The sequence below is a fragment of the Mustela lutreola genome, chromosome 4 (assembly GCF_030435805.1).
Source record: "Mustela lutreola isolate mMusLut2 chromosome 4, mMusLut2.pri, whole genome shotgun sequence".
In the NCBI taxonomy this organism is placed as follows: domain Eukaryota; kingdom Metazoa; phylum Chordata; class Mammalia; order Carnivora; family Mustelidae; genus Mustela; species Mustela lutreola.
Genome location: NC_081293.1, coordinates 77,361,930 through 77,378,541, shown reverse-complemented (window position 1 = coordinate 77,378,541; position 16,612 = coordinate 77,361,930). Strand labels below are relative to the sequence as shown.

The 16,612-nt window shown below is 42.9% G+C and overlaps 1 protein-coding gene across 2 annotated transcripts in view; it reads right to left on the bottom strand.

Moving 5' to 3' along the window:
- Positions 1–921: 921 nt before the first annotated feature.
- Positions 922–16,612, bottom strand: part of LOC131830069 (renalase-like) — a 33,616-nt gene continuing 17,925 nt past the window's right edge. Inside the window, exons 5-7 of one of the 2 annotated variants that reach the window (XR_009353063.1) lie at positions 8,170–8,250; positions 6,744–7,533; positions 922–2,802 (exon numbers count right to left, since the gene is read on the bottom strand). Coding sequence is in view for 1 of the 2 variants with exons in the window: in XM_059172478.1 (XP_059028461.1) it covers positions 2,786–2,802 (17 nt within the window). In the remaining variant the exon portion in view is untranslated. The remainder of the gene's footprint in view (positions 2,803–6,743; positions 7,534–8,169; positions 8,251–16,612) is intronic. The other variant, XM_059172478.1, reaches the window with a different exon arrangement.

Genomic DNA, 16,612 nt, shown 5'->3' with positions numbered 1-16,612 from the left:
AACTGTGTTTTTAAAACGGCTGGACTTCTTTCAGCTGACCCCGCCCTATGCGTTCTCACTTCTCTGCCCTTTTCCCCTTTGTCTCCAGGCCTCAGATATGATCCTTTGCTCAGTATTTCCAGCCTAACCCCTCATGCTATCTGATGACCCACGTGGCTGCCAGTGGCCCCTCAACCCTGACACCCCCCAACCCCGTCTACTGCTCTTCCCTCCCTCCCCTGCAGTCCCTAGGTCATTTCTGCCCTGGGTCCTGCCTAAGGTCTCTCTCTTCTCGCTTGCCACGTGAACACTTCAGACAGGAAAAATTAAAACCTACATGTGAAAGGAGCGCCTGGCTGGCTCAGTCAGAAGAGCATGTGACTTCTGCTCTAGGGGTTGGGAGTTTGAGCCCCGTGTTGGGTGTACAGATTACTTAAATATAATAAAATCCTAAATAATAATAATAATAATATCTACATGAAAAGAAATTCACTTCAATATTACAAAGAAAAATCCAAACTAAAATTGGTTATCTGGAAATTCTCCATCTTCTTCTGAAATTTCTCCAATGCCACTTCACACTTTCTTGGTATATATTTTAAATCCAGATGGACCAATGGGTTGTCTGGTGGTTGTCCAGTACAATCTAAATTATCTTTCAAGAAATTATGTCTGGGGGCTCCTGGGTGGCTCAGTCAGTTAAGCATCTGACTCTTGGTTTCAGCTCAGGCCGTGACCCCAGGGTCAGAAGACTGAACCCGTGTCCTGCTCCGCACTCAGCGTGAAGTCCGCTTGAGATTCTCTTTTCCTCTCCCTCTGCCCCTCGCTCCCCCTACCCCCTTTCTCTCTAAAATAGATAAGTACATCTTTTTTAAAAAAGAGAAATCACGTCTGGTTAAGAGAGACACAGAAGATGATGAAATGCCTCTGGAAAAGCAAACCTAAAATGCACAAAGATATTTATTTAACAGAAACAATTGGTCAAAAGGCACTAAATACACATAAACGTACTTCACACACCTTAGGTGATATTTGTATATTAATTGTAATAAAATGCAAAGATTGTGAGTGGGTTCAAATGACAACAGAAGGTATCTTTGGCCCCAGGGTTCCGACAAGCTAGTCTACGTGAGAACTGGTTCCTAAAATAGGTCTTAGTGGCCAACTGATGACTTGAAATCTGAATGACCAAGAAGCAGATGTCTGAGACACCAGAAGGCTTTTGCTTCAGAATGGATAAAGTCACATATATTAATAGTCATGATTCTTCAGACAACACTGTCCTTGAAATACTTGTTTCCAGCGAAGTCTGACAAGTTCAAGGCACAGCTGTAGAGCGAGGGGTGTAGCCAGGCAGGCTGGGTGGGAGTCCTTGCACAGGCTAGGTCATTTACAAGCTCTGTGTCTTGGGCAAGCTACTTGACTTCTCTGTATTTCAGTTTCCTCATGAAAATGCGGACAATAATGTGAGGGTTGTTGCTAGAATTAAATTAGTTAATATACTTAAAACATTTAGAGAGGACCTGGCAAGCACTATTTAAGTGTTAGCTCTTCCGTCTTTTTTCTCTTTTTCATTCAGAGAAACAGGATTTCTCTACATCCTTCTGTGTGTTTGCCTCATTTGGAAGTACCCCGTGGGATAAAGAAAGGCCAACAGCTGCATATCTCTGTCCTTTTGGACTGGTCTGTGGTGAGATGAATGTGCTCTGGTGCCCTCCCTCTGATTTCTACCAGCTGGAAGGACTGCTGTCTGTCTTCTCCTTGGCTTGACACGTCTCCTCGGTGCTCTCCTCCTGTGCCCCTGTTATTCGCACAGTACAACGGAGAAGAGTTTGCGGAACTTTGAGGCGGGAAATACATGAGGCTATCTGTCCATCAAACTAAAGGATTTGACTTTCAAGAATCATTTCCAGGGTCTCTTGCCTCAATTTAAAATGTTGCATATGGTGGGGATGAGCGCTCTGAGAAGCAGGGATGCCCAGAACCACTCGATTCTGAGAAAACAAACAGCACACGTGCCTGAGTGACCTACGACCCCTTGAGGACACCCTTGACTTGGATGTGGATGACTGTTAACTTCCAGTCTTCTTTCCTGATGGAGGTGGGAACTATCCCTCTGGAAAGGATGCTCTCAGAGAGAAGATGAGTTCTGCTTGGTCTGGAGTCTGACTGCTTTAAATTCAAGTTGGAAAGATGGTAGGCTGTTTGTGCTGTACAGTATGGAAATGCAGAATTAACACGGCAGTCCTGTGACCCAGGCACCCTGGGATCATCCAGTTTGGTCGTTGTTTGATGATGACAGTAAGGTAACGCTTCAGCAAGTTTCCAGCAGCAGCTCATCCGAGAAGGTCCCAGGGGCCCACAGCACTGCCTTCCCAGAGACGCCTGCTGCTTCGCTGAAGCCACTCTTCCCTGCTTCTCCGGGGATTCCACAACATAATCTGTATTTTCCATCCAGCAAACCAAGGAGAAGTTCCCTGTGTCTTATCCCAAACTTTTTCTCTTCATTTTTCTAGAGTACTGACCCAAAACTTAAACTGAGAAAGACTTTAGTGGAAAGGGAAAAAAGTAACAATATTGAGAAAGACTTTAGTAAGGGAAAAAAGTAACAGTATAGAGTCCATATAAATCGAACAGCACAATTCGGCATTATGTGGCTCTTATTATGAACGAGCTGACAGTTCCCAGAAGTTCATTCTGTCAAAAGGTATTGTTTTCTTGACAATTTCTTCCATGATGTTTTGCTCTACATCCATCTCGAAATAAAAATAGTGTGAGAATTGCCGTTTCAGGGAAAATATCCAAATTATGCACTCGGATTAACTGGAAATTTTAAATAAAAACATTTTACCAGTAGCACTAATGAATAATAAAAGTTAAGTAAGAGTATTCTAAGAATTTGAATTCCATAAATAATCAATAAATTAAAAATTACATGTATGTTCATGGGAAACGAAGTGTTCTAAATTTGGGGGTTTATTGAGGGAAAAAATACAAGTCTGGCATGTCGAGGGCTACTGAAAAGTAATTATAAAGAATGTGGAATATATTCAATATTTACATATTGTAATAATAGGAGAATTCTGCAATTACTTTCACATCAAGAATGAAAACAAACATCCAAACCTACGTAATTCTCTAACCGTCCTAAGTATATCTGACTGCCGATGCCCTACTCATAGTAATGGATAAAACTCTATATTCACTTTCTGTATTCACCTTATTGTAAAGTCATCGGTAAATGCAAAAGAGTCTTCTGGAACTATCACCTATTCAGAACATTGTAAATTATTGTAAAAAGAAAAAAAAATGCTTTGCTGATCTTTTCACCTACTGGAACCAAAAATGAAAATTCTAAAATAAATAATGGTGACTTTAAAAACTCTGAACAGTTCAAATAAAGAGTTCACTGATTTATGTTGAGCACAGTTAGTAGAAGAATGAGGCTGTGCCCTTTGTGCTTATTGCAGAGACACGGGTTTGTTTGTTTTCTGACTTTCACATAAGAAACAATGAACACGTCAATGAACACTCCCACTGAAAAAAACTTCTCATAATGATAGTGGTTAAAAATAGTTGATTATTGCCTTCATCCTGGAGATGAATAGAAATGTTATCATCTAATCCACAATTCAGAAAACCGATGTCATATGTCAATAATCAAACAAAAAGTTAACAAGGCAAGAAATGTTAAAAATCTTTCTTAACTAGCCATAAACTAATCATCATGCAGGCTAAGTAAAGTTTCTGCATAACAGGTGTTAGAAAAATCCAACAATGTTACTTCAAAGACAACAAGAACTTTCAAAACCTGAACTGATTTCTTAACAAGACACCAAGACAATGGTTAGCTGGCAGGTTGTAGTATGTAAAAGACAAGGAAGGAATTGTTGGGGACCGTCATGTCCCAACAACAGATGTCCAGTACACACTAACTGGACCAGATCCGCGGTGTGGGTCTGTGCATACTGGTGCACAGAGGATAAAAGGCTGGGGACAAATGAGTGTCAGCTTTTATCATTTCACTGTTCAGAAGCAATGGTCCCAAATGTGGTATCAACCCCTTGACACAACCTTCAGAGGTATTATGTCCTTAGTTCAAGACTTCCTTCTTTTTTTTTTTAAGATTTTTCTTTATTTATTTGACAGAGATCAAAGTAGGCAGAGAGAGAGAGGAGGAAGCAGGCTCCCCGCTATGCAGAAAGCCCGATGCAGGGCTCTATCCCAGGACCCTGAGGTCATGACCTGAGCTGAAGGCAGAGGCTTAACCTACTGAGCCACCCCACCCAGGCACCCCAAGACTTCCTTCTATTTACTTTTAAATTGTTTTCTCTTTTCACATTGATTTGCGATGGCACTAACCTAAAGAGAACACTCCAAGTCCAAGTTCACTGAGCTCCAGGTGAAAGAAGATGGGAAAGTGCCTCCAACTGCCCATCCTGGCATCTGCTTCTGGTAGTTCTGGTGTGCTTCCTCAAACTTTATGAATTTGGAAGCCACATTTCTTGTCAAATAATTAGTGGGGTCTTACAAAACTTACAGTCAGACACATCGTTACAACATGCGAAGTGAAACTAATTGCAGATAAAATAGATTTTATCACGGGTGAAGTAAATACATTTCCAAAAACATCAGCATTTTGAAACTTCAAAGCAATTTTGGCTTTCCCAATAACGGGCAGGATACAAGTAATCCTCTATGAAGGGGCAACCCTTTCCACTGTAAAACAAAACAAAACAAAAAATTTAAAAATAATCTCATTAAAATTTAGGTCTAAATAAGTTCGTAGGTCATTTCCAAGTAAATTGCTCTCAAGTTCCTTGAAACTAGTTAGACGATCAGTACTCGACTTCACAAAACTGTAAGGATGTAAAGATTCTTTCAAACTGTCAGAGAAAGCAGTCAATTGGGATCATTTGTAAGAGAGAAGAGAGGCAAATTCCTCACAGTTCCTACATATTCAGTCAGTAATGCCATAATGTTCAATTCGATGATCATTCTCAGGTAAGAATGAGCTAGTTTCATGAAAAAACGTTACTACTAATAAAAACAATTCCTGGGAATTGTAGTTTCTCATGCCGCTGTAACAAATTATGACACACAGAGTGGCTTCGAATGCCACACATACACTGCCTCACAGAAGTCCAAAATAGGTTTTCCAGAGCTAACAAGATGGTGCCCACGAGGCTGTGTTCGCACCTCTGGAGGCTCGCTGGGAGAATCTATTTCATGCTGAAGGCCGCCCACGGTCCTGGGTCTGTAGCCCCTTTCACCTTCAAAGCCACCAAGAACATCTTTCTGAGCTTTGTTCTCACAGCACAGCTCATCTGCCTCTGATTCTCCCCGCCCACTCTCACTTACAAGGACCTCTGAGATTACACCAGGTCCCTGGATAACGGAGATCATCTCCCCGTTTTCACACCCTTAGCTGCATCTCCAAAGTCCCTTTCACCATGTAACACAACATACTCCCCAGTTCCAGGGATCAGGACAGGGACATCTTTGCAGGGCCATTCTTCTGCCTTCCACACTGAACATGAAAACACGGGAAGTGAACAATTGTGCATCCTACCCTTCCACTGTGGTTCTTCTACCTGCAAACCCATGGCTCATGTGTTGGGTATGAGAAGCACATAAATAGTGGGAAGTGTGATGGAATGGGGAAGGCCCGGCCCCTGGACTCAGCCTAACTGGGTCGTTCATTAACTGTATCACCATTGCACAATTCTCTCATCTTTGAAGTGGGAATAATAAACACACTTAGATCTGGGGCACCTGGGTGGCTCAGCCAGTTAAGTGTCTGCCTTCAGCTCAGGTCATGATCTTAGGGTCCTGGGATGGAGTCCCACATTGGGCTCCCTGCTCAGTGGGGAGTCTGCTTCTCCCTCTGCCTCTGCTGGTGCTCTTCCTGCTTGTGCTCTCTCTCTCAAATAAATAAATAAAATCTGAAAAAAATATATATGTATATATATACTTAAATCTTTTTCTTAGGGTTGCAGATCAGAGAACAGTTATGATGGTTTAGAATTATGCTCGTGTTGAAACTATGAAATCTTCTGAGAGTTGCCTATGTAGGACACCAGTTTCGCCAGCAGTGATTTGAGATTTTAGTCCAATTTTCAAGTGATCATCATCCTCTGTGGCAGTGGCCTGAGAGCTAGGCATTGCAATACTGAATATGATCGTGAAAATTTAACAGAAAAGCTGAATCCGATGATGAGGTCCCCTTTCTTAAATACCTTTATCTCAATGTGTCCCCAGATCTCTTCAAACAGATCCCTTCGGTTCACTACCTCGTTCTGATGAACACAGAAGAGGGGCTGGTGAGGGAGGGATGCTCCTGAGTCTGGATAAAGGAACATGGGTGTAAACATCTGTTTCACGGAGCACCTGGCTTGGCCATACCAGGACTCCTTTCCACTGAGCTGCATTTAAGGGCATAGACCATATTTCACCCTATGACACATAATATGGGCCACTCAAGATAGAAACATTTGATGGGCGCTAACTATCACCTCAGTTTTCTTCCCCCCAAATAATTTATGCAGTGCATTTCATTAGGAGTTTTAAAAACTCTCTCTGAGCAAGCTACTAGGGACCATGTAGTGGAAAAGGGAACCACAGCATCCTGAGAAATGTCTCCAAAGCCAAAGTGTATTTATCAGCTATGTTCCCTGATCCCAGCATCCTCACAGCATCTCCGGGGTTTCTTGGTACAGCTGCATTTCAGTGGTCGAGACAGTTGAGAAAATTGTTCTCATTACCTTCCAGTCATGTTTTGTTTGTTCTTATTAGTTTCCAGACCAGTTTCCCCTGCTGGGTCGTCTGCTTGATTGAGTCACCGGCCAAGACTCTGGGTGCCCATCTCCACATTCCGAAGGGCCATGACCCACGACCTCATCGGGCAGCGCTAAGAGCCAGCGGAATGATAGCTGGGACAGACACATTCCAGAGCAAAATACCGAGAAGGCAGTGTCACCATAACGACCCCCACATCGACTAATTTCAGACAGACACAGAGAACATTTAAACAATTCATTTAGGGGTGCCTCATGAGGTAATTATACCACATATTTACATGATTACAAATATGTCCCTACCTATTGCTGAGGAAACGTGTATTTTTTAAAAAATCCACACATTCAAATACCAACAAATGATAAGGGAGTTCATTTAACACACATGCTCCGTGGAGCCTTCCAGGAAGCCCTGTGCATGGGAAGGAAGGCTCGCCCCCCACTGGGTCACATGACAACAGCTTCAACAACAAGACCCAGAGATGCTCCTTCAGAACCATTCATAAGAGGAGTAAACTGTTGCACCTGAACAACCTCAACAGCCCGGCGAGGTCTCATTTCACACTTAGGGGAGTGATGCCAGGAGTGCTGACAGCAGACGCTCACAGACTGTGTCGAGTGTGACAAATCCTGGGGAGAGCTGCATACACACGGGGCCATGGAGAATGTGGGTCTCCTTGTACATCTGCTGGCCTCCACTACCCCAGTTTCTAACAGTTGGTCTCATGTATGTCAAAATAAAGAACAGTGCCGGTGCCTGTAAACACAGGGATAAGGCCTTGTTATATCTAAAAAAAACTTTTTGCTTCTGATTTTACATTTGTTTCATGAGACAAGCTATGAAAGGGGAAAATAAAAAAATATATTTTTTTGTTTTGAAGAGCTAAAAAGGAGGAAGCGAAAAGAGCAAGGGAAAAGCAGCAAAGGAGAAATACCACTCGGGGTCAAGCTGGAAAGCTAGTGTTGGTATCAGACTGACAGGCTGATATATATAATCAGTGAATGATTGCTGCATCAAGAACCTTAGACATCGTGTACCCCAACCCTCTTATGTCACAGTTAAGGAGACGAGATCCAGAAAAGGAAGTGCTTTGATCTTTTTTTTCCCCTGCATTCAGAAATTGAAATACAGTTTTTAAACTTCTCCATGCATAAAACATTATTAGATTTAAAACAACTAATATTGAAACTTACTACTGTAGGACTCAGTATTCAACCCATGAGTAACTTCAGAATATATACAAATAATTATGTCTTTAATTCCATTTCTCTTTCAATACAATATCCACACTCACACCCACACCTAACCACCTATCCACTCATCCACCCACATAATCCCCAAACTTCCTTTTCTTTTGTTTGTTGCTATCTTTTATTGTTGCTTTAGACATACCTTTTGGCAAATGGAGAAAAAGATCTACCCAAATTCCTGCTATATTCCATTCAGTGCTTCTATCATACAAGTAGAACTGCTCTGTAGAAATAAAGATTACTTGTTTATATTTGGAAAGCTTCAAAAAATCATTCATCTAGCCATCAAAAACAGATTCATTTGCTTTTCCTTCATGAGAGTTCAGTGAGGGAACAGGCTAACCATTTCTTCTGGTTGCTGATTTTTCTTCCTTTGGCATACCATACGTAGCTGGCATGTGCTAAAAAGAGTACAGATTGAAAAAAGTCTTACTTTCTTGTCGTCATCCCACAATGTGTAATCAAGTACACTGGGGCTCTCATCATTCAATTCATAACCCACTCATTCCAGAAATATTACAGTGGTAGGTGGCAGAGCTAGAGTAAGACTCAAGGAACTTAAGCGTAGTGGATGTAAGGAAGAATTTAATGTTTTTTTTTGTTGTTGTTTTGTTTTGTTTTTTTTGAGAGAGACAGAGAGAGTACAGGCTCCATGCCCAGTGCACATCTCAGTATGGGGCTTGGTCCCACGCCTGAGATCATGATGTGAGCAAAATCAAGAGTTGGACACTTAATCAACAGAGCCACCTGGGTGCCCCATTTTTTGTTGTTGTTGTTGTTTTTAATGTGACTCTTGGTCTGAAAATGAGCAGCCTTGTTCTTTCCTCTGCCCAAATCCAATGTATTCAAGGAAGGTGCAAGCTTGCTAACCAAGGTGTTTGTAAACAAGGATGAAATATTTCTCTCTCACTCACCCATCTTAACATTTTATAAACACACTTTCCGACATCTTTGTCTTATGAAGTCACTTTCAAGGAACTCCCTTTTTAAGCAGCGGTTGCACACACACAACTGCCTTTTTGCAGAATCATTTCTGATTGCAGACTAAATTTTAGATGTGTAAGGATCTTTGGAGACCTAGAAGTCAATGGTCTCATTTTACACTAGAGGAACATGAAGTCCAGATAGACTGGCGTTTGCCCAAGGTAACCATTTAGAAGTTGATACAGAGAATCTACCTAGAATTCTAATCATTCTAATTTAATAGTTTGTTCGGTTTCTCTGCAGAAAATACACACCCACAAGCTCCTCTTTCTCAAGCCAGAGACCCTTGCTACACTGAACTCAAAGGGCAATGACTGAGAAATTGCGCCACTTGGGTCAGCTGTCCATCTCCTTAATTGTTTCCCATCTTTCTATGGCTGATGTCCTCAGGCTACCAGGGACCAAGACACACAAGGTAAAGACAGAGAAATACTCCACCAAAGCAAACACAGGTTTTCAAAGTTTACTTCTTATGATTAAAGGAAAGTCAAGATATCAAAAAATCCTTTTATTAAAAATCAAAGTGATGGGGCGCCTGGGTGGCTCAGTCAGTTAAGTGTCTGCCTTCAGCTAAGGTCATGATCCCAGGACCCTGGGATTGAGTCCTTTATTGGGCTCCACGCTCAGCAGGGAATCTGCTTCTACTTTTTCTTCTGCAATCTCTCCCACTCCCTCTTAAATAAATGAATAACTCTAAAAAAAAAAATCAAAGTGATGAACTTTCATCAAAAATTTTAAAATATTTCCAAAAGTCTAAAGAAAAAAAGCATTCCCTCCACCCCCTTTAAAAATAATTTGACTTTCAGTGGATACAGAAAAATCCACTGATACAGGTGGCGAGAACCGAGAACTATTTGGGGAACTCTGGTCTGTCCGTGGACTAAGAGTCACACTTATTTATAAAAATGCAGATTTCCACATCTTAGCTTGTTAATGACATCATCAGGCATCCGGATTTTGAGCGTTTGAGCCTGTGCCCGAATGAGATTCTACTGCCTTGTGATCATAACACACTCATTTTTCAAAACAACAACAACAACAATTAGGGCATTTAGAATGAGAAGGGAGCTTGGACGCAATGTGTGGCCCTAAAGAGGTGACAGGCTTTCAGGTCAGTACTTCAGTTCTTCCAGTAGGTGGTGCCATAGCCGTAGACAGTGACTCTTCCCTCCTGAGTCTTCCCTCAACTGTGAGGGTAATAACAAGGCTGGGCGCTTTCAAGGATTAAAGCCGTGTAAAATATCCAGCCCATAAGGTGGACCTCCTTCAAGGCACTTGGCTTCTAAGTTCCCAAGAGCCATGTGCTTGAAGAATGGATCAGCAGCGAGGGAATGAAAGTGGACAAAACCTCCATGGCAGTCAGTGCCAGCTGTGTACCCAACACAAGGGAAGAGGCCACAGCAGAGTGGCTTCCCCTGACACCTGACCCTGCGCCAGCGCCGGACACGGTGCTGTCATCCGTGATCTCATTTACTCTTCCCAAATGAATGCCCCAACATGGTAGGAACTGTCAACTGTACAGAAGAGAAATCGGGGAGTCATGCGCCCGAGGTCACCCAGCTGACAAGCAGCAGAGCCAAGACAAGGAAGGGCAGAAGAAACGACCCAACATTGCCCTCCACCCAACTGCACACAGGGTGACACATTTCAGAAGAACTGGGAGAAAAGTCCAGCAGAGACCCATCTTCCCACTCTGGCCGAAATTCCCGGGGTTAGGGCTCTGCAGCCTATGTGAACTCGGGGTCCGGGACAGTTTCTGGAACATGCGGAGTGCTCAGTCGATGTACGAGGATTATAACCAACTGGAATGCAATGGGCAATGTGGGCAACAAGGAATCACGTCTCTCAAAGCGAAGTCTTTGTGATGAGGAGTAAATATAAAAGATGGAGGAGAGTGAACACGTCCATGAAAGACAGCAGTTAGGGACTAACGATATCTTCATGTATCTACTGCCCCATAATGATGACTATGCTCACAGAGCTTTCCCACCAGCGTATTATCATGTAAGGATTCCAATCACCAAGAGTGGTGTTACCCTAAAACGTAAGGGACAATGGAGAGGAACCACACACGTACGCGTGCACACACACGAACACACACACACATCTGTATTTGGGGGATGGCTTAAATACACTCTTATATATGCTGTATGGAAAAGATTCTCCACGAAAGTGAATCAAAAGTTTAGTTTTCTCTTGTAATCTCTATGCCCAACATGGGGCTCGAACCGACGACCCCGAGTTCGGAGTCACTCACTCCACAGAATGAGCCAGCCAGGCACCCCAGCTTAGTTTCCTTTCACTCAAATGCTACCTATAACTTACAAGTCACGGTAAAATAAATTCACAGTCCTGTCAGGTACGGGCGGCCACAGGTATACAAGTGAAGCCTCAGTAACCCGAGAGCTTGCTCTTTTGGGGGGTGGAGTAGAAATACTATGAAAACAGAACCGGGATCTCACAGAATTTTCAAAGAAAATACCACTTTGGCCAAACCCAAATTCCCCACAGCAACAGCCGACGTCCCCACGGCCACATCCAGTGACTGAACTGTGTTTATGCTTTTCTTAAGCAATGGAGCTCGTTCTGACAATTTATCTACTGAGAACTGTGCCAGAAAACTGCCTATTCATTTTCTATATTCTGTTTGGCAAACAAAGCATGACACACAGCAATATAAAAGAAAAATATAATCCCGAGATGCATTTGCAATCATGGTAGGGAAGTGTTCTGAATCCTCGGAGGCCTGGGGCACCGGCTTTCTGAACAGCATTTAAACACTGCCCCCTGCTGTTCCTCTGTGTGTCCTGCAGCCCGGGAGCGCCACGCGTGGCCCGGGCGGAAGGACGGATTGCAGGCTGCGAGCTCTTCCAGGCACCAACCGGTCCTGAACAAGGGACGTGTATCAACTTTAAGAAATTAGTAATTCCTGAAGAATTAATCATCTGACTAAGATTCTGTGAAACACACCGTTGTATGCATGATAATGCAGTCTCCGTGAGCACACTGCTTCCTGTTGGAAGAGCAGAGCATCTACCGGCAAGATTTTATAAAAATGGATGGACTTGACGAAGGTGTTTGAATTTCTTATTTTACAAATTTCACAGCGTCTTCTCTTCATCGGTGCACATCGGTGTGGTGCTGCGTAGGAACCATGCTCCTGATGCGTGTTAGCGCGAGCCTAACTTTAGAAACCCTGAAGCAAAGGGCAGACACTTCTAAAGGGAGCGCAACGTGAGATGCCTGTAGGGTACCTCCGGGTAGGCGTCGTGTTAGATTCAGTTTTCTTATCAGTCCTTCTGGGCCTGATAAGAAAGGAGAGGCTGAGAGAAATCCGTGGGGAACGAACTAAGGATGAATGAAGAGGCACGGTTCAGAATTAGAGATAATTCTAGGGAATGACTATCAGGTCCTCAAATGAACTACCACATACTTCTGGTTTCCTTTTCAACAAAAATAACATATATAGAGAAAGATTTAAAATGATCAGTCATTTTTACCTCCTCTTCCCATATTCAAGAGCAGCATGAACCACAAAAAAGCACTAAAAATCCACGTTCATTTCAGTTACTTGTATCAGAAGAGCTGAACTAGCGTGTGCGATTCTGTGTTCTTATCTGAAGTCCTTAATTTTAACAAAAGCAAGCATAAAATATCGCAATTGAAAACATCTACGTGTTATGTGACACCTGGGTGGCTCAGTGGGTGAAGCCTCCAACTCTGATTTCAGCTCAGGTCATGATCTCAGGACTGTGAGATCAAGCCCCAGGTAGGGCTCCACACTATGCATGAGCCTGCTCAAGATTCTCTCTCCCCGGACGCCTGGGTGGCTCAATTGGTTAAGCAGCTGCCTTCAGCTCAGGTCATGATCCCAGCGTCCTGGGATCGAGTCCCACATTGGGCTCCTTGCTCGGCAGGGAGCCTGCTTCTCCCTCTGCCTCTGCCTGCCATTCTGTCTACCTGTGCTCACTCTCTCTCCCTCTCTCTCTCTCTGAAAAATAAATAAAATCTTTAAAAAAAAAAAAAAAGAAAGATTCTCTCTCCCTCTGCCCTTTCCTGTACTCCCCTGCCCCCACTCACACTCACTCTCTCCTTAAATAAAAAAAATAAAGAAATAAAATCTTTAAAAAATACACATAAGTGCTAAACTAAAAAAAAAAAAAACTTACATAGCATGCAGCATAAAGTTAATATTATATTAACTCACTTCATTTATGTATTCATTGTCTCAAATATTTAAAATCTCAAATGCAGTTAGGGGAGAACATGAAAAACATATTGACTGGTCTCATCTTCAACTGATAACCACGGACTTCGAGTGGCTCTTAGCACTACTTAGCTAGCCTACTACAATGTTCTACTTGGTTCACTCCCCAAAGACACTATCACTCCTCTGCTCTCCCTTTAAACCTTTGAATGTCCTGCCCCTCCCCCATCTCAGCTGATGACCTGGCTTCTTGTTTCACTGAGAAAACACAACAACCAGAGGAGGACATCCACAGGCTCGCCTCCAGGGACCGCATCCCAGCAGCCCCTGTATTCTGCAGCTTCGCATCTACACCTGCTCTATCAGGAGATCCGTCGGGCCGTTAGCAAAGGTCCCTATGCGCTAGCTCCTACTCAAGACTCTGGGTTACAGAACTGTCCAACTTTGTTCTCGTTCTTCATCAGGTTTCCCCCATTCTACTAGATTCTTCCCATCTGCACACAAATATATATATATATGTGTGTGTGTTACAATATATCCCATCTTAAAAATACAAAATAAAGATATGACCCAACCTCCTTCTCTAGCCTCCAGCCCAATTCCTCACCCCCCCCACCCCACCTCACCCTCCCACAATAGGAAAACTCCTCTAAAGAATTTTCTAAATCATTCCATTCCCAATAGGGGTGATACTGCCCTCAATGGACAAAAACTGACTCTTGCAGGGTGAGAAATTCTTACTCTTTCTATGCATAAAGTAAGTACATATACATACAATATATAACAAACATAAAGCCTATCAGCAATATCTGAATTTCATCAGGGAGAGAGAACAATTAGGAAAAAAATGTCTAAAAAAGCTCCTTAGGGAGGTAATTATTAAAATAAGATTGACAAACACAGTCTAAACCTACAATCTCAGTATCTTCTCTTCCTGTTTTTTCTCAAGCCTCTTCAATCTGTTTTTCATTCCTAGTACCCAGAGAGGAGCATCACCCCTGCCCTGTCATATTCCTAAATCCAATGGCCAATTCTTAAATGAAACTGGAGGCAGCATTTCTCATAGATGACTACTTTTTCTTTCTTCGAACACTTTCTTGGCACCGTCGATCAGTGTGTGATTTTTCTAACTCTCTGGAACCTTGAGATCCAGTTTCACGGAGACCTAATGCAAAAACTAGAGATTCTTGTACAAGTGGATTGATTACACCACTCTGGGACACACCCCCAACATGCTATAGCCCAAGCCGCCTGCATTTCTGGCCTGTATTTTTTTAGTATCAGTCCGTCTGGTCAGGCCAGTCTTCTTACAGTCTTACTTCCACACAACAAGGAATGCCTCCTTAATCTAAGTCAGATCACAAAATGCCTTCCAGCTCTTGTGGAGGAAAAGCCAATGTCTTAATTGGAGGACAAAGCCCTCCACAGCTAGGCCTTGCTTCCTGTCTGCCCTCGTCTTCCGCCACCGACCCTTCATGTGACTATTCACCAGCCACTCGGGCCTCCTTGAGAGACTGCTCATTCTTCATCCTTTACCATATGCAGCCGTTTCTGCTTGGATATCCCTCCAGATACTGCTGTGGCTCCCACTGTCACCACCTTCAGTTCTCGGCTGCTTGAAACTCCCGTTGTCACAGAGCTGTTCATCCTGCGTACAGTAGTATTCCTTATTGTATTTTGTTCTCCCTATCCTGCTTCATTATCTTTCCCCAGCACTTACTATTACCTCTCCTAGATATTTCTTTATTTCTCCTCCTCCCCCTGGAATAGAATAAAGATATTCTGTCTCCTTCCACTGGAGCAAGAGCTCCTGGCAGCTTTTATTGTTTGGTTCACCACTGTATTTGAAGCACCCAGTTTCTAGCACATAGTGAGAGTTCAAGCAAATATCTGTATAATGTTATCATTATACAGATGATTTCAACATCTAAATAAAAGACTACAACTCTCATTTTTTAACAAATAAAACTGGATTTTAATTTTCCTTCTTGAAATAAAATATCATCTCACTGGCCTGTGGCAAATAGAAGTATAAGAGGCAAAGAAAAAAAAATCTAACAACTCAGAGGAATGAAAAGCAAACTCCGCTTTGGTTAGAGTGGTTTTCCTTGACTATTAAGTCATAGAGGAAGTGTTAGCAGAAACCAACAATCAGACAGTTTCCTCAAACCAAGAGACTTCTACACTGGTAAACATGAAATGCTCATTTAGAGGATCTCTTTCACTGTTTTCTAGCAGCAAACATTCATGTCAAAATGAGAAAATGTCAGACTCTGGAACTCACGCTTCGGAAGAATGAGAGAGGATCCAAACATCCAGTCAGCGCAGAGCCCTGTCTTATAAATCTGGTCCAACGAATAAGAAACTTCTTAAATGGGATCCATTTGTGAAAAAGAAAACAGGTTCGGGAGAGTGTGGATGCATGCAGAAGGTTGGTACTACGCCATCTTTCTCTTCCTCTCTTTCAATGTTAATGTTTACAGCTCCTTACTTCCAAATTAGGAGTTGATGGCCATAATGCTTTCTTTTTTGTGTGTAGCACATTTTGTCTGAATCTTCAGAGATTTCTGCTAAAAAGCTAAAAATCTCAGTTCTCAAGTTTCTTGTCTCCTCCAAAGGCCTGTGTCAGCCCAGAAGGGAAAGAGTCTCATTCAAGTCACTTGGTGGCCAAGTCGGTGATAACGACGCGATTAATAAGTTATAGCTCTCAGCTCCTTCATCTCACCGCATATCTAGCTGTGGCTTTTCTTTTTAAAGCCTTTCTTTTTCGAAGAACTCCCGAATGGAAAGGAGAGTTCCCAGTCCTAAAGGAAGTGCCCAGTCAGGAAGGCAGATTTAGGAAGGGATCTTTTCTTAAGCTCAACTAGCAACCTGGTGAGCACCTTTCAGATATCACACAGCTCTCAACAGCACGTGTCCAGGAACAAAGGGCCCAAATATTAACATCATTGATGCATTTATATCAAGCATGGGGAGATGACACACAATGGTGCTGGGGACAGCAGCCAAAAGGTACACGGCCTCCATCACCAGAGCCTGGAGAAGACTGGATTCCAGATGGCCACCCAACAGCTCTGTGACCTCTGGGACCTCAGACAGGTTAATGTAACCTCTTAGAGTCTCACTTTCCTCTGCTGTAAAATGGGAGTAAAACACTCAGGAATCAATTGTGAAGAATGAGGGAAGAACAGTGAGGGTGAAGTGGTTGATACAGTAAGTACAAACTGTTTGCGAAACCAGTTCTCTTCACCTTCCAGATCCTTCCAGATGCCCTCTTACTCTTCTCTCCAACTCCAGCAGTCAGTCCCCAGAGCGGCAGGTATGGAAGGAGAGATGCTTGCTCTGTCCCACCAGGACCTGAGTAGGCAATCAGCACAAAGAGTGGTACCAAATT